General features: G+C 41.9%; 1 protein-coding gene across 1 annotated transcript; it reads left to right on the top strand.

Annotated features, from left to right (window-relative positions):
- Positions 1-576: 576 nt before the first annotated feature.
- On the top strand, positions 577-12812 carry LOC309563558 (C-type lectin domain family 2 member D-like). The gene is made up of 3 exons (XM_082268020.1): positions 577-734; positions 2323-2432; positions 12640-12812. Exons 1-3 carry the CDS (start codon positions 603-605, stop codon positions 12776-12778), a joined length of 381 nt encoding a protein of 126 aa, XP_082124146.1. The 5' UTR covers positions 577-602; the 3' UTR covers positions 12779-12812.
- Positions 12813-24615: the final 11803 nt, after the last annotated feature.

The following is a 24615-nucleotide window of genomic DNA, read 5'->3' as shown; positions in this document are numbered from 1 at the left end:
GTTAAAAAAAAAAAGCATTTCCCTTCACTACTTCTAGATTTAAAAAAAAACTCTGGAAAGTTTGGTTGTTACATCCTAGAGCTTTGAAATACTTGAAAGACTAAGTCCCCGTTCACATTAGTAGGTCACCTTCCATAGGGAAGCTGTGGACCCGTTGTAATAGGAGCGACACAAGTCACTCCGACTTAGAAAAAGGGTCCGGAGCTTCTTTAGGGCGACCAGGAGGCGACCGCCATAGACTTCAATGATATGAAGTCCGTGGCGGCCACTCCGAGGTCGCGGCGTGCTGGTCGCACCGCGATCTCGGAGGTCGCCCCGGGAAGTAGCTTCGCTCGTATGTGAACGGGCACTTAGCCATTAAGTTTTTGTTTACTTTATGTATATTTTGCCAAGGATTGTCAATCTTTAGTAGCCACAATTGCCTTTGTATAAGGTTTGATCTGTAACTATGGTTGTTCTTACTTTATTATTGATAACTCAATAAAAAATTTTAAAGTTTAAAAAAAAAAACAATTAAAACAAAGCAATTCTCTGTTTACAAAAAAAAAAAAAAAAAAACAGGAACACAAAAGGAAAAGCCTATAATTGTTACTGGATGTAGCATGGATGGCTGGATCTTGCACAGAGATAAATGTTATTACTTCTCAGAAACACGAGAAACATGGAGCAACAGCAAGGAGTTCTGTAAATCTCACAATTCATCACTGGCAGATATTGAGAATCAACTGGAATTGGTGAGTTATACTGACGGCTGAACATGATCATAATACAATTCTATTACACTCTATACATAGAACACTACACCCCCCAACATGGCCTACCACCGGACATGATTATAATACAATTCTATTACACTCTATACATAGAACACTACACCCCCAACATGACCCACCACTGGACATAATCATAATACAATTCTATTACACTCTATACATAGAACACTACACCTCCAACATGACCCACCACTGGACATGGTCATAATACAATTCTATTACACTCTATACATAGAACACTACACCCCCAACATGACCCACCACTGGACATGATCATAATACAATTCTATTACACTCTATACATAGAACACTACACCCCCCAACATGACCACCACTGGACATGATCATAATACAATTCTATTACACTCTATACATAGAACACTACATCCCCAACATGACCACCACTGGACATGATCATAATACAATTCTATTACACTCTATACATAGAACACTACATCCCCCAACATGACCCCCCACTGGATATGATCATAATACAATTCTATTACACTCTATACATAGAACACTACACCTCCAACATGACCCACCACTGGACATGATCATAATACAATTCGATTACACTCTATACATAGAACACTACACCTCCAACATGGCCCACCACTGGACATGATCATAATACAATTCTATTACACTCTATACATAGAGCACTACACCCCCAACATGACCCACCACTGGGCATGATCATAATACAATTCTATTACACTCTATACATAGAACACTACACCCCAACATGACCCCCCCCACTGGACATGATCATAATACAATTCTATTACACTCTATACATAGAACACTACACCCCCAACATGGCCCACCACTGGGCATGATCATAATACAATTCTATTACACTCTATACATAGAACACTACACCCCCAACATGGCCCACCACTGGACATGATTATAATACAATTCTATTACACTCTATACATAGAACACTACACCCCCAACATGGCCCACCACTGGGCATGATCATAATACAATTCTATTACACTCTATACATAGAACACTACACCTCCAACATGGCCCACCACTGGACATGATCATAATACAATTCTATTACACTCTATACATAGAACACTACACCCCAACATGACCCACCACTGGACATGATGATAATACAATCCTATTACACTCTATACATAGAACACTACACCCCCAACATGGCCACCACTGGACATGATGATAATACAATGCTATTACACTCTATACATAGAACACTACGCCCCCCAACATGGCCACCACTGGACATGACCATAATACAATTCTATTACACTCTATATATAGAACACTACACCTCCAACATGACCCACCACTGGACATGATCATAATACAATTCTATTACACTATATACATAGAACACTACACGGCAGAAAAAGACCAAGAAGTCCATTGAGTCTGCCCATTTATTTATTTTTTTTAGTTAACTTTATTGTCTGACTATAGATCTGTGTTTGTCCCAAGCATGTTAGGATTTACACATATTTTAATTTCACCTTGTTTGGTGGTTTTCACAAATCACTTTTCTTTCCTGTAGAGTTTCTTATTGCGCTACAAGGGCAGCAGTAATCACTGGATCGGACTTAGTAGGAATAAAGATGATACAGGCTGGGTCTGGACCAATGGAACATCGTATTCTGAAGATATGTAAGTTCATGTTTGTAAATCTAAAAACCCTCCAACCAAAGCTGATCTCACATTTTTAAATGGGTATTCATAATTTTATCTAGCCTCATATCTTGAAGAATCAAGTGATAGGATTTTTTTTGCAGTACTTTGTCTTTGTCCTTTGCCACAAGGTCATAATAATGATGTATATCCTACAGCAAAAGGAACTGATTATTTTTTATAGTGATTGGAAATAATGAAAACCGTGCTTAGGTCAATGTAGAGAAAACCTGTCTGTGCCCCGGAAGATTTCGGGTGTGACAAAATGCGCAGGGAAGATCCTGCTGCAGACGTCATCACGTAGCCGGAAGTTCTCCTGGAAGCCATTTTCTTACTGGCCGGAAAGTTTGTCTTATATTTTCAAGCGCAATTGCGGTGTTTTAATGTGAGTGTATTACGTTTTAAAATAATATAAAAATTTTACACGGTTTTTCACTATATTGCGCTTTTTGCTTCTGTTTTCTGTATCAATCATGAGGATGGATGGATTATAAAAATCCCAGTCTTATATGGTCGGAAAGGATTTGAGTTATATCCAGCCTTCTGTGGCCCATTTAAGGATCCCTGCAAGATCACACTATTGATGCTTTACGTATCTGACCTCTGTTTAAGTAAGGGGGTCATTCCCATCTGGTAAGGGCATACAGTATTTGTGCCATCTGGTGGGGGATCTACATTCACTATTGGATGCCTTTTCTTTCAAGGTCACATTCCTTACTACTTTTTCTTTGGATATTCACAAATGTTCTCACTTTTCCCACTTTGGACTATTATTTCTCTATGTTGAATATAGGTTTGGTATTGTAGAGATTAGAATTAGCGCATGATTTTATTATAACATTTTGCTACTATGTTTGATTATTTTTTTAATCTACATTATGGACACTGAATTGTGATGGAAGTGGAATACCATAATTTTTCTTTGTACTGGCCACAGCAGTTCTGGTGGAGATCACCAAAGGAGTTCCCATGAATTCAGTTTTTAAGAAAGTGTTGTGTTCGTTTTTTTTAATCGTTTGTTATATCTCAGTACCGTTGATCTCCTTATCCTCCTGTTTACATGCATTCACTCTAATATGGGCTGCATATCATTGCTTAGGATGGACATACAGATGATGGCAACAATGGAACAAGCCTGTGCATCAGCATGGCTGCCTTTAGACTTCATCCATGAGTGACATGTGACAGGATGACATTTCAGGAGAGTTATAGTTATCCTTTGGATACACCATCACGTCTATTATTTATCTATTTGTCACTAGTTTATGTTGGTGCACACCAGCCTTGGTCATTCACGCACATGTCACTTTGAGTTCATGATATTTATATTGTAATATTGTATACTTTGGACCTCACCTCACTTGTGGTCACTTATTCACTTGTTATTTTTGACACTCATTTATATATCTGTTTAAATATTGATTTATGGTCATATATGCACATGCCACCTTATAGGGCCATTTATGCACATGACCCTTTGACCCACTGACACTTGTTTATATTATATATTTTATATACTCCTACAGTTTTTACAATACCTCCTTTTTATCTTGTCATTATATTCTTAGTTATACCTACTTATTTATTGCCATATCCATTTGGCACTCCAGATTTTATACACACTTCTGGCCACTAGGCAGCGCCATTCCCCCAACCCCCCCTTGATGTGGATGGTGCTTCTTCCACTTCCTGTGGTTTTTCAATATTCTCCTCTTCATACACATCATCTTCAGAGTCAGACAGATCCTCATCATATAAGTGGGACAATGTGGATTTTCTTACAGCATGGGCATACTCCTCTACCTTCTTGAGCAGTTCCCGAATATTCTCATCCGCCACATCAACAAGGGTTTTCACAGACAGCAAAATTGACAAAAAACAAACCGCTGCTGCAACCATTGGCGAAAACATTTCAACAGTTACTTGGATCTAAAAATTAATGAAACAAAACTCTGGTTCACATTTGCTTTCAATTTCTGTACAATTGTGGCAAGGTCTTGGTAACTAGTGTTCTGTTTAAAGTCCTCAAGGTGGCTGAGTAGAGAGTAAAGGCCCGTACACACGATAAGAAATTCAGAAGGGATATTTCGTCCGACGACCGATCTGCCGATTTTCGGATGGTTAGTTTGGTGCTTTCGACAGCCGACTCCGACTTTTCGGCTGACAAAATCCTGGTGTGCAGGCTATAAAATTTTTGTCCTCTGTCAACACAACATCTGATTTTCGTCTCATTAGTGCAGATTTCGATGGGGAAAAATCTTATGAGCAAGACTAGGCATGCTCAGAGATGAAAGAACACATAGAAAGCAATCCAACACATGACATCACTTCTGAAGTAGAATTCTGTCGTACGGGAAAATTCGTATGAAAATAACCTCTTCACTTTCCACATCAGACTAGCATGCTAAAAAAAACGGAAGACAGATCGTTCGATAATCTGATCGTGTGTACGGGGCTTAAATCAAAGAGCGCATACACATGACCACGGTATTACTCTGGAGGGTTTTAGTATGTTCCGCTCTGCAAAAGACAGCAGTAGATCATGCAATGATGTGAGCTTTTTCCATTTAACTAGGGAGCAAGCTGTGTCCCATCCAACCTTGTTTGCGATTTGGCAGACCGACTCTTTCAGTTTGAGAAGTCTTTTAATCATGTTGAATGTACTAGTGGTATTACTTGACCAGCATGTGGGGCAGCCATTTAAAAGAGTAAGGTCACAATGCTCCAATACAGCCTTTCTCAACCTTTTCAACACAGAGGAACCCTTGAAATAAAATTCTGGTCTCGGGGAACCTCTGCTAAAAATGTAAAATCTACAACTCCTGACAAATTAGTGTGACAGTCAGTGGGAAGAACGCTCCTTACTCTTGTCATCATTGGGAAGAATTACCCCCTTACAGATAGCTAAAAGGAACAATGGTGTCAGTGGGAACTTATCTGAGAAGCAGAAATCGCCCATTGCTCAAGGAACCCCTAGCAACCTCAGGAGGAACCTCTAGCAACCTCAGGAGGAACCCTAGGGTTCCATGGAACCCTGGTTAAGAAACCCTGCTCCAATATCTTCAGTGTTGCAATGGAATAGAAGACTTGAAGATGTTCACAATTGATCTGGCTTTATCAAAGATTCTCTTAACACTTGACTCCTTCTGCTGCATCATGTGGACCACAAGGTATGCACCAGACGAGACCACACAGTGTCCGGTTCAACATCTTATGGGAATCGTTTTACACAAGATGCAAATAAAGTGGAAAAATAATAGATACACCAGTAGAGCAGACAGCTCCAAGATCATTCATCTCATATCCGTCTGATAATTGACTGTAGTGTCATCATGTAAAAGAATAACAAAAATGGCTCACCAACCGTAGATCATTAATTATGGACTCACTGTCACTTTTTGTCATGGGGGAGTCTTCTTCGCTAGAGTTGGGTGGTTCTTCTGCTGCTGTGTTTTTTTTTTAAATGCTGCCACCATACTACTCCTATTGTCTGTTATAACTCTTAACCACTTAAGCCCCGGAAGATTTTACCCCCTTCCTGACCAGGGCCTATTTTGCGATTCGGCGCTGCGTGACTTTAACGGACAATTGCGCGCTCGTGCGACGTTGTACCCAAATGAAATTGATGTCCTTTTTTTCCCACAAACAGAGCTTTCTTTTGGTGGTATTTGATCACCTGTGCGATTTTTTGATCATGCGCTATAAACAAAAAAAAGCGACAATTTTGCAAAAATAACAATATTTTTCACATTTTTTTATGAAATCCCACCCCCCCCCCCCAAAAAAAAATGTAAAAAATCTAAATTTTTTAACATTTTAGGCCAATTGTTTTCTGCTACATATGTTTGGTAAAAAAAATCGCAAAAAGCGTATTTTGATTGGTTTGCGCAAAAGTTATTGCGTTTACTATCTAAGGGAAAGATGTTTGTCATTTCTATTGTTTTTTTCTTTAACGAGTAATGGCGGCGATCTGCGATTTTTTTTTTTGTGGGACTGCGACATTGGGGCGGACAGATCGCACCCTTGACTGACATTTTTGACACTTTTGGGGTTACCAGTGACATTACTACAGTAATCAGTGCTATACATATGCACTGTTACTGTAAAAATGACACTGGCAGGGAAGGGGTTAACTTTATTAGAGAGGGAGGGGTTAAGTGTGTCCCTAGGGGCGTGCTTCTAACTGTGATTGGATGTGGCTAGTGATGTAACAGCACAGATCTACGGTCCTACATAGCAGGACCGTATGATCTCTGCTGTTACACAGTAGAGAATGACAGGCGGCTGTGTTTACATTAGCCGCCTGCCTTTCTCCCGGTGTAACTGACGATCGCGAGTGAGCGGCGGACATCGGGTGGGGTCCATGAGCGAGCGGGAGTGCGCCCCCGGTGGCGTTCTGCTCGCTCCCTAGAGCCTCACAGGCTAGTGACGTAGATCTACATTGCTTTGCCTGTGAGGGGCTGACTGCCGACGTAAATAGTCGTGCGGCAGTTGGCAAGTGGTTAAGATCTTCCACCTTGGTATGTTCCACTTGTGTATGCATTTGTCCAAACAGTGATTTAATTGACTGTGCAATGTGTGGGTGGGTTTTGGGCTACTTGTTCTCAACAACAGAAAAGTAGCATGTACTTAAAGCAAGGAATAAAGCTGTCACTCAAAAAAGCAATATTTTTGTAACAAAACTTGGTTTTACAAAGTAAAGGGGTTATATAATGACTAAATCTGTGTCTGTGTAGTTTGTGCAAACCATAAATAATAACATAATTTTAGGTGTTTTTTTTTTTTACTCCAGGAGTGTTTGAGTTTTGAAATTCAAGAGAAATGCTTAACCACCTCTGGACCGGAAGGATTAATCCCCTTAATGACCGGGCCATTTTTTTGCGATACGGCACTGCGTTATTTTAACTGACAATTGCGCGGTCATGTGACGCTGTACCCAAATAAAATGGATGTCCTTTTTTCCCCACAAATAGAGCTTTCTTTTGGTGGTATTTGATCACCTCTGCAGTCTTTATTTTTTTGCGCTTTAAAAAAAAAAGTGAGAGCGACAATTCTGAAAAAAAAAGCAATATTTTTTACTTTCTGTTATATAACATTCCCAAATTAACTAATCTAATACTTTCATAATTTTAGACCAATTTGTATTCTGTTACATATTTTTGGTAAAAAAAATCCCAATAAGTGTATATTGATTGGTTTGCGGTTTGCAAAGTTATCGCGTCTACAAACTAGAGGAAAGATTTATGGCATTTTTATTTATTTATTTTTTCACTAGTAATGGTGGCGATCAGCGATGTTTAACGGGACTGCAACATTGCGGCAGACAGATCGGACCCCTAACTGACACTTTTGAGGGGACCAGTGACACCGATACAGTGATCAGTGCTAAAAATATGCACTGTTACTGTACTAATGACACTGGCAGGGCGGGGGGTAACACCAGGGGCGATCAAAGAGTTAGGTGTACTCCTAGGTAATGCTTTCTAACTGTGTGGGGGATGTACTCACTAGATTAAAGGCCCGTACACACGTGCAGATTGTCGGCCGAAAAGATTCAGCCGTCGACCGATCGGCCGAATTTCGGCTTGTTAGTATGATGCTTCCAACAGCCGACAGCGCATTTTCGGCCGAACAGCATTAAAATTTTTGTATGCCGACACCAGAACGGCCGATTGTTCGCCAGTCAGTACAGATTTCGGCCGACAGACAGCAGATTTGCAAGACTGGGCATGCTCAGAAAAGAAAAAACACAGGAAAAGTTAACCATCACATGACATCACTTCTGCAGTCGGCGGACAAAATTCATGTGCAGTCTTTTGCACTTTTCAGCTGACAGGACAGCCCGGGGACAAAAGACGGCCGATCGGTCGGCCGACGATCGGTACGTGTGTACGGGGCTTTACACAGAGACCTGTGTTCCTAAATAGCAGGAACACAGGATCCCTCCTGTGTTCATCTGTGACAGAACGGCAGTCTGCCATGTTTATATAGGCAGACTGCCGCTCTGTCTCTATGGGGAGCGATCGCGGATGGCCAGCAGACATCACGTCTTCAGACCCACTGATTGGCTCCCCCACTAGCCAATCTGTTTGGCTCTCCTTTTTGCATGCCCCCATTGGCTATTACACGAAACGACATACAGGTACCTCGTTTTGCGTAACAGAGCCGACCTGCCACAGTAAAAGTGTGACGGCTGGTCGGCAAGTGGTTAAATAATGCATTTTTTTAACTAAACACATTCGATTTTAGTCGACTAAAATGTACTGGAGATTTAGTTGACTAAATACAACCAAAACTAAAACAGTTGCAGAAGACTAAAATGGGACTAAAACTAAAATGCCATTTTAGTCAAAAGACTAAGACTAAAACTAAATCGAAATTTGCTGCCAAAATTAACACTGATGATCAGTTTGGTGCTGAGGGACTCAAGTGGCCTACACAGAGCCCTGACCTCAACCCTACTGAACATCTTTAGGATGAGTTGGAATGCTGATTGTAAGCCAGGTCTTCTCATCCATCAGTATCTGACCTCATAAATGTTCTTTTGGTTAAATGGGCACAGATTCCCACAAACACTCCAAAATCTTACAGAAAGCCTTCCCAGAAGAGTGTGTTGGGCAGTTCCTATTTTGCCTATGTACTACCTGTGCCCGAGGGCGCGCTCACCAATGCCCAGAACTAGGCGGTAACTGCGGTCATGTGTACAGTCTAACATTAAGTCAGTCTCCTGAGGTCAGTTGTGTGTTAGGTAGTTTCCCATCTCTCTATACACCAGAACTTCTACTTGTATTCAGAGTGGCGGGAAAGTCACGCCACCTCCACCAGCCAGCATTCTTCTGTTACCTATTCCCAGTAACAGAATTAAATTCCATCAGACTCATGCGTGTCCTGTGTTAACTCTTCCTCCCATACCATGCGCTTAGACCGTAATGCTGGTCTGTTCCCAGTTGCTATGGGAGACAGACCTCTAGGGAGGATGCCTAAGCAGAGAATCCCTCACTTCTGGAGAACCCGTCACCTTTCCCTGATACTCAACTGGTTGCCATGTGTTGCGCATTAGTGATCGACCGATATTGTTTTTTTGTTGCAGATACTGATAATTTGGCCAATGCATATCAGTATCGGCTGATATTGGCCGATATTTTCATACAAAAAAAATGTATTTTTTTTATTTGACAGGTACTCTTGTGGAGGGATCTGGGGTCTAAAAGACCCCAAGCCCCTCCTCTGCACGTAAAAGCATTCAAAACGCCAAGTTTGGCTGATTTGAATGCTGTTATTATTTTTAATCTTGCGCCAGACAGTGCCCGGAAGTGATGTCACTCATGTTTCATGATGTCACATCACTTCCAGGTTTTTGCATGGAGACCCGATCAGAGCCAAATGCGACTTTTATCGGGTCTTCGGCGGCCGTGCAGGCTGGTTGCCCGGGTCTCCCCCCGGAAGGCAGCAGGAGGGGGGGGACGTCCCCTCCCGCCCCTTGTAATGACAGCCGAGCGGCTTAGAAGCCGCATCAGTTGTCATTACAAGACAGCCAACCGTTGGCTATGGACGCCAGTACCGGGGTGATGTCTCTAACTGCAGGCATCACTCCGGTACAAGCACTTTCTGAAATATCGGTCACCTTGGTGGCCGATTCCGATATAGCGGGGAAAGTGCATACCGGCCCCCGATATATCGGCTTTGCCGATAATCGGTCAATCTCTATTATGCATATGTACTTGGTTACCCTTAGAAATGTCCTTGTTCTTTTCTTCTTACATACTGACTTGACACTGTAGTGTAATGTACCTCATACCCCTCTAGTGCTTTCCAGTACCAGGTTATATTGGATATGCCAGCCCCAGTATGCACCCCTTTGAAAAACTTTAGACCAAGGGAACTTGACAGTCTTTGCTGATCAACAGTAGAGCAGCCAAGATAAAAATGCAAACCCTGACTACTGCTAAATGGCCCAGCCATACCTTTAAGGCCTTAATCCATAGTAGCAGAGTACAAAGTTTGTGGCACCCCGGGATCTCCTGTATAGAAGGTAGTAGAGATGGTTTCTCCTTGTCCTAGGATGTAACAAGATCAGCAGCCGGGCCTCAGCCTTCCCTAAATTTTTACCACAGGTGGGCCTGCTGAAGCCCTAAATGTACTGGGAGCAGTGAACTTAGCCTCTTCCCAACCCAGCCTGGGCAAATGCCTAATGCAAATGCCTTTTTACTCACTTAAGGACCAGGCCTATTTCTGACACTTGTTGTTTACAAGGTAAAAATCAGTATTTTTTGCTAGAAAATTACTTAGTACCCCCAAAGATTGTATCCTTTTTTTTTAGCAGAGACCCTAGAGAATAAAATGGAGATCGTTGCAATACTTTATATTACACAGCATTTGTGCAGCGGTCTCACAAACGCATTTTTTTTTGGAACAAATACACTTTTTTTAATTAAAAATCAGAATACAGTACAGTTAGCCCAATTTGTTTCTATACCGTGAAAGATAATGTTACGCCAAGTAAATAGATACCCATCTCATGCTTCAAAATTGAGCACGCTTGTGGAATGGCGACAAACATTGGTACTTAAAATATCTCTAAAGGCAACGCTTTAAAATTTTCTACAGGTTACCAGTTTAGAGTGACAGAGGAAGTCTAGGGCTAAAATTATTGCTCTTGCTCTAACGATCGTGGTGATACCTCACATGTGTGGGCGCTACTTGCGTATGCGTTCGCTTTTGCGCGTGGGGCGCTTTAAAAAAAAAAAAATCTTATTTATTATACAATTTTTTTTATTTTTTTACACGGTCCCTTTAAAAAAGTTTTTTTGATCACTTTTATTCCTATTACAAGGAATGTAAACATTCCTTGTAATATAAATTTTCAGGACAGGACCTCTTTAATGTGAGATCTGGGGTCAAAAAGACATCTTTTCAGTCCAAAAAAAATAAAAAAAATAGGCTTTTTAGGCTGTTGGGAGGAAGCGGCGTATGACGTCGCTCCGGTCCTCCAAGGTCATAGGTTTGAGTGGGGGCCATCTTGCCCTAACTTGACTTTCTGCCTGGGACACGGAAGGACTGGATCGTTTTCCATGCTACCGAAGGCTCTGGTAAACGGGGAATACAATCGGGACCGCCGGCCGTGTAGAGAAATACCGGAGTTATGGCAGCTATCTGCTGCCTTAACACCGGTATTTAACAACAAAGTAACAAAATATGCGGCGGGTGGTCCAGAAGTTGTTAAGCAGTTTCCAACCTGCTTACAAGGGTAGGATGTTATTGGCACCATGGCCAGTTCCATATTAACTCCCTTAGCGGTAACCCCGAGCGTGACTTGGGGTGGATTTTTCATGCTAGGATCGGTATCCCCGAGTCACGCTCGGGGTAGATGTGCAGAGCCTGCTGCGGGGTTCCTTACCTTCTCCTGGTGATCAAGCGATATGATCTCCCATTGCTGTGATCGCCGCCGAGATCCCCGCCGCGCCGTCCGTCGCTCTGATGACTTCCTAGTTCCGTTCCCTGCAGCAGCAATGGTGCATGGGAGCGGAACTGGGAGGGAAATTCAAATGTTGCACAAAACACACACACATAAAAAGGAGGTGATACAATGTAATCTGAGAGGATTACACTGTATCACCTTAGTATCAGAAAAATATCAAATATTATAAATTGTTAATTATAAATGATATTATTAATATTATATTATATTATATATATTATAAATATCAAAAAATTGTACCGCTTTTGGTACATAATTCCTGACATAATCATACCGCCAGGGAGGTTAATGGACATAGCAGTGAAATTATATGTCCAGTAAGCTAATTTAGGCATAATGCTCAATTTCTACAAACCACGCTATGTATGACATACTGTATCATAGAATACGTTTTTGAAAATATGTTAACTTAATTTTTTCTTTTTGTTTCCTTAGTCCATGAGTGCTCAACCTGTGGCCCTCCAGCTTTTGCGGACCTACAAGTCCCATCATGCCTCTGCCTTTGGAAATCATGCCTGTAACTGTCAGCCTTGCAATGTCTCATGGGACTTGTAGTTCTGAAACAGCTGGAGGGCCACCCATTGCACCCATAGCACCCATGCAAGCTTAGTCCTTAGTCTTGTTTCCATAAATCCTTTGTCCTCAGTGTTGTGTACTGCATGATATAAACAAAACCTTTCAAGCAATGAAATATTTTTTTTTTTCCAGCTTTAAGATTGAGAGACTGCAGACGACCCCTAAAAATTCTGAACATGTTTTCCTGAACGACAACGGCCTGAAAAGTGAGAGCGGACGATATGTAAAGAAATGGATCTGTAACACAAAGTTATCAGTTCAACCTCCGTAATCTCCGTACACATGGGATTAAATTTATGAAGTTTTTCACAAGCAAGAAGCTTATTAAGGAAGCAGCAACATTGGTGGTCTTTACCCTCGGGTGTAAAGCCAGACTTCATTTTATGTGCTTTTGTAACAGAATTCCAAGAGAGATGGTGGTTCTGTAAAGACAGGAGGGTCCAAGCCAGAAGTCATTGAAGCTTGGATGTCCAGACTAAATACAGCATCCTCAGTGTGTGTCAGTCAGCCTAACAATAACATTATGACTGATTTACCTCTTACTTTGGTACACACATCTATAATATGTATAGACTGTAAATAAATAGTACATTAATTTTATATAATATATAATATTTATATATAATTTTATTAGTTATTATTTCAGGAAAATGCCACATTATTGCCACTAGATGGAGCTAACAAAATACGCATACAGTATAAACTGAGGCATTTGCACTTTTTTTTTTTAAAGACCCCTTTTTTTTTTTTGTAAATACAAAAATGCCAGCATATGTATGCATTGCAGTAATGAATAGCAAAGATTTAATGCATGACTCCCAACCGGCCCTGATTCGCTGGGATCATCCTAGAAAATGGTCCGTGTCCCGGGATCCTGGCCAATCGGGGCTGAGTCCCGGAATGCCCGTGGCCGAGCGTGCCGCTTGGTTCCTGCACGCCGCGAGCAACACATGGCAGCCAGTCTAAGTCCCTGGCTGCCTCTGACACAGTGCAGAGTGGAGTGCACTGAACCCGCCCCTCCTCCTTCCTGTGTTTTCATGTACACAGAGGAGGAGGCGGGGAGCAGTATACCACTCTGCAAGACGTGGCTGATCTGAGGTCTTTTAGCCATACTAACTTGCAGAGTAGGGAAGCATGGGGAGGGGGTGGATGGAGCTGGGGGGGCATTTTGGGGTGGATGGAGCTGGGGGGCATTTGGGGTGGATGGAGCTGGGGGGGCATTTGGGGTGCATGGAGCTGGGGGACATTTGGGGTGGATGGAGCTGGGGTGGGCATTTGGGGTGGATGGAGCTGAGGGGGCATTTGGGGTGGATAGAGCTGGGGTGGGCATTATGGGTGGTTGGAGCTGGGGTGGGTGTTTAGGATTGACGGGGCTGGGGTGGGCAATTGGGTTGATGGAGCTGGGGAGGTCGATGGAGCTGGGGTGGGCATTTGGGGTGGATGGAGCTGGGATGGGTGTGGGGAATGAATGGAGTTAGTATGGGATCAGGGGGATGGAGCTGGGGTGGGTGTGGGGGATGGATGGTGCTGATATGGGATCGGGGGAAGGATGGAGCTGGGATGGGTGTGGAGGATGGATGGAGCTGGTATTGGAGTGGGGGGTGGATGGAGCCGGGATGGGATTAGAGGGATGGATGGAGCTGGTATGGGATCGGGGGAAGGATGGAGCTGGAAAAAGATTGTGGCGATGGACAGAGCTGGGATGGGATTGGGGGGATGGACAGAGGATTCTGTACATTACACACTCCTGTCCCCTGCATTCTATACATTAAATACTCCTGTCCCCTGCATTCTGTACATTATGTACTCCTGTCCCCTGCATTCTGTACACTACTATACATACTACTGCCCCCTGCATTCTATACATTACATACTCCTGTCCACTGCATTCTGTACATTACATACTCCTGCACTATATACACAATACTGTACATTATATACTTCTCACCAAAGTCTTCATTGTCTCAACAGTTGCTGGTTGCTATGCAGTCCCTCTCTATTTTAATGAAGTTCTTCTTTACGGTAGGCTCAGACAAAGCAACCAAAGCATATTTTATGGGTACAAGGAAGCCTGGGTTTTGTTTACCCTAATTCCTCAAGCCCCTCCCACTGCTAAGCGATTGGCCACGCTCATATTTTACCGCTATGCGCACTGCAGATCTTTTCCCTCTTTCAGTGTTCCTCATTCCGAAGTTCAAATGTTGGAGGTATGTTTGATGGGTTTAACTGTTTTCATATGCTGAAAAGCACTCATACATGATTTGTACAGAATTTCAATAAAAAGATCTCATTGTAAAACCAAAATATTTGTGGCTGTGCTAAATATCTTAGGAACAGGTTATTTTGCTTGTGTCGCTGACCCAGAATTGTCAGCGGTCGCTACATGTGGTCATGACCCCTATGCAAATTTTAGGAGTAAGAAGGGTAAGCGAAGGTAAGCGAAGGTAAACCCGTTGATTCGTCCTGTACAGGGATTACTTTAACCATTGGTCTACATTTGAAAAAATAAATAAAAAGAAATATATATATATATATATATATATATATATATACACACACCGTATACCAGGCCTTCCACTAGGCCCTGAAGGCAAACGGATACCATCAGAAGTCCTGAACCACTGGACAGTACCAGAAGACGTATCCAAAGGTAGCTATGGAGTGTGAGCATCGCCAACACTCCACTGAGACCTACGGGTAAATACTTGCCAGTTTTGCGGGGTATAATATATCCTGTTGAAATTAATTAACCTGTCTCTTGCTGATACTAAATGAGAAAAGGGGAAACTCCACAAGTCATCCCAGTTCTCTCAGTTAAGATCAGGGTCATCCTCTACCCATTTCTCCCTGCATCTAGTAACCAAAGGGGGGGGGTTGAGGAAAAATGTCTTTACATAATTCATACAGGGGTTTTTTTCATTAAGTCATTGAGCAGTAAAGCTGAGGGATAAATTTCCACATGGGCGGAGCCAAATTGGGGGACTAATGCATGATGTCGCAACTGGAGGCATTTATAAAAGAAAGGGTTGGGAATGCTGAATTGTTGTTTTAGATCATTAAATGATGACAGTTGTCCCCCTCTAGTTACATCCTCTAAAGTTGTAATTCCTTTTGCGGCCCATATAATGGGGTCAGGTATGGTAAGAAACTGAAGAAACTGGGGATTCATCCACAGCGGCGAGGTCGGTGAAAATGAATCAAATGTGGGCATCAGTACAGCCTGACTACAGTCCCAAGCTTTGATTGTGGCTCGCATTTCCACTCTAAGGGGAAATTTAGCCCTAGAGCCTCTATATGAAAGAAGTCACAAACTCTCATAAGAGCCTAATACAACTGCCGTAGAAGGCGTGCCCTAAAAACAGTGGAGGGCAGGTAAGCAAAGAAAACCTCTAAATCCTATAATGGGAGACGATGTAATGGAAACTGAGGTGGCATAAAAAGCAATCATAATGACCGGGAACTAGGATTATATATATATATATATATATATATATATATATATATATATATATATATAGTGTATATATGTATATATATATATATATATATATATATATATATATATATATATATATATATATATACATACATATATATACATACATACATACATACATACATACATACATACATACATACATAAAAAGGGAAGTAAGGGAATACCAGGGCGGGAGGGGGAAGTGGAGAAAAACCATCATTAGTTAAACCCAAGATCACAAGTAGTATTACTGGGGTGAGCTCATGGTATGATGCGTTGTTTCCAGTGGGATATGGGAAGGAGCACCCCCGAGGCGAGTTCCTGTGAGGGGGTTATTCTTGGCCAGAGTTAGGAATGATCTGAAGGAGCGACGTCATGGTGGGAGAGAGCTGTTGTAGATGGATGGGGGGAGGTGACCAAGGAAGTTGTTACTTGTTAGAGTAGTGTTGACGAAAGGTAGCCATTTTTGTAGAAATCGGGGAGACGCACCAGGGAAGGCTTATGAGTTCTTGTTTGACTGCCAGGATATTTGAAGGGAGTGTAGAGGACCGGTTTTTGAAAATGGCACGTCTGGCTGCCATAAAGCAGGTTGACAGTAGGGATGATCAAACGGTTCGGGTCGACCATCGGTTCGACCCTAACATTGGCTGTTCGAAATTCAGCCGAATTCCAAACTTTTTGCGATAAAACCGCCCAAAATGCAATGGGACAGGAACTGGGCTTTAAAAGCCCGTGATTGGACCAGAAACGTCAGTAAAAGCCAATAGAGGGGGCAGGATTCAGCTAGGAATGTGATTGGAGTGACTAGGGGGTCCAGAGGCCAATCAGTAGTGAATACGCCCCCCAGTATATAACATAGCTCCGCCAAATCTCTAGCACTGTAATAGAGAGGCTGTGGAATAGAGTGGAAGCATTTCTGTTACTCCTGCTGCTCCAGTGTCATTTTGCAATTATTAGTGTGAGGAAAGGGATATGCAGTGTAGTTAGGGTACTATTTTCCACTATAGTTAGATTCAATAATCTAGTTTCTGTAGGGAAAGTGTTAAGTGTCAGGGTGACCGTAGTGTAGTTTAGGGTGAACTGACTCTGACTGCTATGCCAGGGTGACCGAACTCATCCATGTCAGGGTGACCCCAGAAAAAAAAGATAATTTTTCTTAGAATTTTTAGTAGAGCAGGGATGGGGTTCCGCTCCTTTCACACCTGGGCGTTTTGGTTTCAGGCGTTTATTGGGCTTTCTTGTGGACGTCTTTGGAGGCAGGCATGACATCTGAACTTCAGTATAGGGGTACATATTCACACACACACACACACACATGTATATATATAAATATATATATATATACACATACACACATATAGGTGTGAAAGGAGTGGAACCCCATCCCTGCGCTACTAAAAATTCTAAGAAAATGATCTTTCTTTTCTGGTTCTGGACATGCTACAGAGCTGAAACTTCACAGGTACACTTTTTAGACCCCCCCCCAGACACTAAATCCAAAGAAATCTCTCTTTTTTTTTTTTTCAATAATTTTTTAAATAATTGGCTCTCTATCAAAAACGACAATTTTTAAGAACTTTTTTTTGTGTGATTAATAGTCCCTGTGGCATGACCCAGAACTCTGGGCCCTTTTTAGGGTCATTTATTGGGTTTTAGGGCTTCAAAATGGTGTTTTTTTATTTTATATATATATATATATATATATATATATATATATATATACACATATACACACACACATATATATATATATATATATATACACACACACACACATATATATATATATACAGAAGTTCAGATGTCATGCCTGCCTCCAAAGACGCCCAAAAAATGCCCAATAAACGACTGAAACAAAAACGCCCAGGTGTGAAAGGAGCGTAACCCCATCCCTGCGCTATTGAAATTCTAAGAAAAATTATCTTTTTTTCTGGTTCTGGACATGCTACAGAGCTGAAACTTCACAGGTACACTTTTTAGACCCCACAGACACTAAATCCAAAGAAATCTCTTTTTTTTTTTTTCAATAATTTTTTCAATAATTGGCTCTTTATCAAAAATGACAATGTTTAAGAACTTTTTTTTGTGTGATTAATAGTCCCTGGGGCATGACCCAGAACCCTAGGCACTTTTTAGGGGCATTTATTGGGTTTTAGGGCTTCAAAATTGTGTTTTTTGATTACCGAAGTTCGGGTCCCATTGATTTCAATGGGGTTCTGGAATCCGAACCCAAACTTTTCGGGAAGTTCGGGTGTTCTGGCCGAACCGAACTTTTCAAAAGTTCAATCATCCCTAGTTGACAGCCAAGCCTTGTTTCATTGGGTGATGGTATGTTGAGCTTTTGAGATATTTGAATTGGAAGGGGCCAGGTCTCCAAATACCAATGGGAAGACATGCTTTGTTGGGGATCTACCTGTGACTGATGCAGCAAGGTTTTCAACTTGGTCCCAGAAGGAGGCGATGTGAGGGCAAGACCATAGCCTGTGGAGCAGATTGGGTTTATCTTTCCCACAAAGAGGGCATAGGCATTTGTCAGGTTGTTGAGGTGATGACAGGAATGGCACAATCAGGTCACAGGTGGAATTGAAACCAGCTAGAATACGGCCCAAGGTCTCCGGGGAGTTGAGATCTTTGTTCTAGGATGCTGCAGATGAGGCTTGGACAGGTTTCCTGAGGTATGTATTTAAAGGTTTGTAGATATCCGGTATTTTGTATTGTTGCCAGTGTTGTAAGTAACTGCGTTTAAGTAAACGGCGTTACTTAACGCAATTACTTTTCTTTTTTTTTTTTCTTTTTTTTTTTTGTTTTGTCTTCATAGCAATCAGTGATTTTTATTTTTGTATACAAACTTTTATTGGAAGGAAACAGAAGATGGTGGTACAAAGAGAATTGGTACAATAATATGACAAATATTGGTATCACATAGAGTAAACAGAGATATAACAATCTTAAGTCATTTCAAGTTAACTCTATTCAAAATGGGAATTTGATATCAAAATAACAACAAGGGTATCGAGAATATAGTTCCTGGATATAGGTACAGAGCAGAAAGAGATTTCCATAACACTAAGCGTTAGGCCGGAGACACGGTGTCAAATAAAAGGGTTTTAAATAGTTAGTCACCTGTACAGTAATTAGAAAAAAAAATATCTGAGTGTGTAATCCATGGGTCCCATTTATTAGTGTGAAATTTAATAGAGTTGTAAATAGTAAACGCAGTTACTTTTCAGGGTAACGAGTAATCTATCAGATTACTCGTCCTTTCCCTGTAATGCAGTTGCCGCTACTTTCGGCTGCGTTACTGCAATTACATCTACCGCCACTAGGTGGCAGTAGATGTAATTGTATTCCCCCTCTCCTCTATGACCGCTGTCCGCGGCACTGGAGCGGAGAGAGAAGAGGAGGAGACTCACGATCGTCTCGTCGGGGACAGTCAGTCACAGGCTCACAGCAGGACAGCAACAGGAAGCGCGCAATTAGAGGGCAGGCTCACGCTCGAGACAGCAGCAGCGGGTGACGTGCGGGAGGTGGAGTCTCATCCGTCTAGTGATGCTGATGTGCCTGTTTAAAGCCTCGCAATTGTAAGTGCATTTCCATCTATTAAGCTTTCAACTATTTACAGTCTGCACTTAGAGGTCCCGCTTCTCTCTTTTTTTACATATATCCCACGGAGCTTCTGTCAATGACTTGGGCCTTTTGATATATGTTCTCGGCCTGGTCCTTAGCCTCTAAGTGCTACTTGCCTATACACCTGGAGCCCGCTGATTGATGTGTAAAACAGGGGTCTAATTATGAGGTGAGGGCATATGTGTGCTGTCTGGTGGAGGGTGATCACTGGTTTAGAGTTGCTGTCTCCTACATCCTTTTCAACACCTAGTGGATCCAAGGACTTTTCTGCAGTTTCTTTGGGACTTTTGCCCTTCATGTACACTTAATATATTGTGTTTACAGGATTTGCGCTGCACCATTTTGTTTGTAATTTCTGTCTGGGAATTTGCTGTGTATCCCGGGTCGTTGTCCAGCTGGCATTTCCGTCCTCATCTAAGCTTTATTTACCTGTCTGCGCTGATTGTTTTTGTCCCCAAAAAAAAAAGTCACAGACACAGTCAGGACCCCCACCAGCCACAGCCACCCACCCACCACCAGGCAGTGTGCCACCAACACCACCACCAGCAGCCAGCAGATACAAAAAAAAAAAAAAATTAAGTCAGGTCAGGAGGACTCAGACCCCCACAACCAGTGTGCCACGTCACCACTATTGTGCCACGTCACCACTATTGTGCCACGCCACCACCAGTGTGCCACGTCACCACCATTGTGCCACGCCCCCACCAGTGTGCCACACCGCCACCACCACCAGTGTGCCACACCACCACCAGCCAGCCACTCCAGGCAGCAGGTACCAAAAACAAAAAAAAAAATAGTTACTCACAAAGTCAGGAGGACTCAGACCCCCACAGTGTGCCACACCACCACCACTATTAAAGATCTTATAGAACATAATTGCATTATAAAATAGTAAAAAAAAAAAAAAAAAGTCGCAGTTACTTTGCTGAGTAACTAATTACTTTTTCAATGTGGTAACTGAATCAGTAACTCAATTACTTTTTGGGAGAAGTAATTTGTAACTGTAACTAATTACTTTTTTAAAGTAAGATGACCAACACTGATTGTTGCTTCTCCAGTAAAGTGTCCAAGAAAGTATGATAAAATCTTTGTGATTTATTTGGGCACAGGCTTGAGATGTGCTGAACTGCTTGGTGAATATATAAGAAATGGTAATGTGGTAGCTTAAAGTGCATCAACGCCTGATGAATTGGAAGAGCTGATCCTGTGGAGGGGTCGAAGAGTTGCACAAAGTGCAAGAGGTTCTGGGAAGTCCACACAGTGTATCCCGTGTGCCAATTAGCGTTCTGGAAAGAAGGGTTCTCATGGATAGGGAGATAACGGATACCCATGGTGATAGTTTTAGCCTTCGTATGGTTTACCGCCAGGCAACCAGCGTATCCTGTATCAGCAGGTTTTGCTGGAGATGTGGAGGGATAGAATGTAGTTTGCAGTGTAGCAGGGCAGGTGAACTGTATAGGCTTGCCATTTGAGATTCAAGCTTAAAATGTGTTTATTTAGAAAATAGAGATAGCCAATCTAATCATACTCTTAACAGGCAGGAAAAATTATAAACCTTTATGTTGGGGAGATTAGCTCCCCGACCTTGCTTCTAGGGAGGAAAAGTTTGTGTAGGTAAATACGGGGGCGCCGACCGTGCCACAGAAACTTCAAAAGGGATTTTTGTACGTTCTGTACATCACTATGCCGTAACAGCAATGGAATGGTTTGAAGGGGGTATAGTAGTCTGGCAAAGCAGACCATTTAAATAGGTGGCACCTCCCGAAAAGCAAGATGGGGAGATCCATCCATGTCACCAGTTCACCATTGATCCTTGACATTACCAGTGTAAAATTAAGGTGATATAATAATGAAGAGGGCATTTTGCCTATCTTTATAGCAAGGTATGTAATATGTAATCAAGGCGCTGTGCCAAGGGGGAAAATAATAAATATAAATCAGCGCAACCAAAAAAATTATTCCAGTGATTACGATTATTCCAATCAATATTGATGTGTATATTATAATAAATGTGAAAAAGTGGCTGCTATCACCAAGTATGATTTCATTGCATACACTAAACATATATAATAACAAAAAAAGTGCTGCGCCACTTCTATTGAATATGTTTGCTGTACAGTAATGAGACCCATTTACAATATTTAGGCCCAAAGCCCATTTGCTCCAAAACCACTGGCATGTAGCCCCAATCTACTGAATCTAAAGCCTTGGCCATATCCAAGGACACCACCGCCCTAGTCCCGACCACCTCATGAGAAATTTGCAGATGAGTAAACAAACTATGGAAATTGGTGTTGGTAGATTTCCCTGGCATGAAGCCATTCTGGTCAGTGTCAACCAGGTCAGGGATACCCACGGATAACCAAGTGGCCAAGACCTTCGTTAAAAACTTGAGATCAGCATTAAGTAGCACTTTGGCTCTATAGGAGGAGCAGTGAGTGGGGTTCTTACCAGGCTTGGGAAGGAAGACAACATAGGGCTCCAACAAAGAAGAGGGCAGAGTAGCATTCTTAAAACAATAGATATATAAAAATTGCAGCCAGGGTGCAAGTGTATCATAGCATTGCTGGTACCATTCTACAGGGAATCCATCTGATCCCGGGATGTATGCAAGGGGAAAATAATAACTGGGCCGCCTCAATCCAAGTAATAGTAATGTCACGATTGAGCCAGGCACTGTCATCTGCATCTAAAGAGGGTATGGGGATGCCCGAGAGGAGGTTTACTAGCTCTGTCTCATCATATGCAATAATACATACATATAGAAATTGTATACCCCAGCTAGATGAAAGCCTGGAAGTGAGTTGCCAACATCCCTGTGAACTGAACAAACAGAATGGGGGGTCCCCCTAGGGTGTGGGACTTTAGCGGCAAACACACTTCCACAGTTGAGTAAAATTTAAATCATTTTATTAACAAAAAATATTAAAAAAGATCTAACACAGATCTAAGGTGTCACAATTTGTGATCTATACAGAGAATATGTATGGATGTAAAAACAAAGAGATAAAGAGATTGTTGATGCATATACTCAATGGCATATGATGACTTTTGAAGGAAATCCTGCCACCCGATGCGTTTCAGGCACGTAGGCCTTTCTTCAGGGGTCTGGAAGTGGGGAGATTTGTGATTTCCTACATGACATAGTAAACAGTATTTTTGTTAGTTGTATAATTTAGGATATATTGCATTCAAGTGGATTTCAGACAGTAGTTAGTCATTGCATATGTAGATATTGTTTTGGATATTCAGAAATGCATACCTGTGGTATAGTTAAAGTGTGACAAGTGAGTCACGGCTGATAAAAGAAAAGAAGAGAGGAATAAATTTCGCTGTGCTGAATGCCGGTGAGGGCGTCAATAAGTCCCTGAGGGTGTGGATCCTCTCGGATGTGGTTCCAGCGAGGATGCCAGGGGGGAGGCCGCACTGACGTCTATATTGGCGTGTATGCAAGAAATAATAGATATATACGTTGTATTGTGTACTTGAAAAAAATGATCTGTTAGAAAATTGGATATGGCAATAAGGAAGGATGTACCTTACATGGAATATGTATCAGCACATGTGGTAGGGAAGGTGCCTGTATCACAGGAATCCAAATATAGGATGGCTGATTTTTCTGAAATATATATATTTTGGTTGTATACTGTGGTTACTTCAGAAGTATATAACTGGTGTGTCAAAATGTCAGCAGAAAATCTGTATTAGCTCATACCTTAGTTTGTTAGTAATTTAAAGGGTGTGCTCAGAAGTTTTTCTTGAAAAGAAACTGAGGAGTATGTTCCTTTTTCCCAGACAGGTGTAGATAGAATGATCCCCAGGTGGATACTGAAATGGGATCACACAGGATTAGATGGTGGTGTGTCGAGTATTGTCAATATGTGCGAATATTAATCTGAGTATACCTGGATGGAGGGATTCAAACGGTGTCTGATTTCCTAATTGAGGTTGCTGGAGTATGCGTCTGGAGACAAAGCATAATATATATGATGATAATAATATTGGTCCTAAAACACATGACAAATATTAGTAGCGCAAAATGTAAATTTCTAGGCACATAAGATGGAACTGACAATGAGCTGCTGATCAATAAAATCAATCCAGTCGCGGACACATTAAAATCAATCAAGTCACTGACACATAGAAAAGTCCCAAAGTTCATTCAGTCTCAGATGCAGGAAATAATAGTTGATCAAACAACTGTGTAGTGCACCATGGATCCACATAGCCGTGAAGTATATAAGGATCACCACTATTCCACCACCAAGTGGCGGGATTAGTAATGGATGGCAACTAGGATTGCCACCTCATCCCTTTAATGCAAGACACATATTAATTACACAGGTTCGGAGGCTAATATAATGCACATAAGGCACAAAGTGAGTTTAATTACCACCTTAACCAGCCACAGAACCTGTGCAATTAATGTGTATCCTGGTTTATAGGGATGAGGTGGCAACCCTAATGGCAACTCACCAGACCTCCATGCTCATTAACTCTCGAAAATGAGCTCTCAGCGTGTTTGAACAACAATGTGGTCAGATGAAGAAATCAGCCATCCAACTGTGGAAGTGTGTTTGCCGCTAAAGTCCCACACCCTAGGGGGACCCCCCATTCTGTTTGTTGAATACATACATATATACATACACTGAGGAATAATAGTCAGAAACTGTAGACATAATGGACTCGGGGTCCATGACCAACTCCCCAGTCAGGGAGCGAATGCAGGGAACACTGGAACACTAACAAACATTGCCAATAGCTTACCATTCTTATTCCCCTTTTCGAAAAGACACTCTGCTCTGTGGAGAAGGTTAGTGTGGGCCAGATTGGTGTAATGCAGGGAGAGTTGATGTTTTGCTCCCGACAGAGCTGCAAAGGTCAAATCACCAGGGGCTGCTGCGTAAGCCACCTTACACCTGCATTCTTCATCCTGTAAAGACATTGTCAGAGAATTATGCTCCTTTCTAACTGCTTTACTGGCAGAAATGTATGTCCCTCTC

The sequence above is a fragment of the Pelophylax lessonae genome (genome assembly GCF_965119305.1).
Source record: "Pelophylax lessonae genome assembly, chromosome: 9".
NCBI lineage: Eukaryota > Metazoa > Chordata > Amphibia > Anura > Ranidae > Pelophylax > Pelophylax lessonae.
This window is presented reverse-complemented; position numbering and strand designations above follow the sequence as displayed.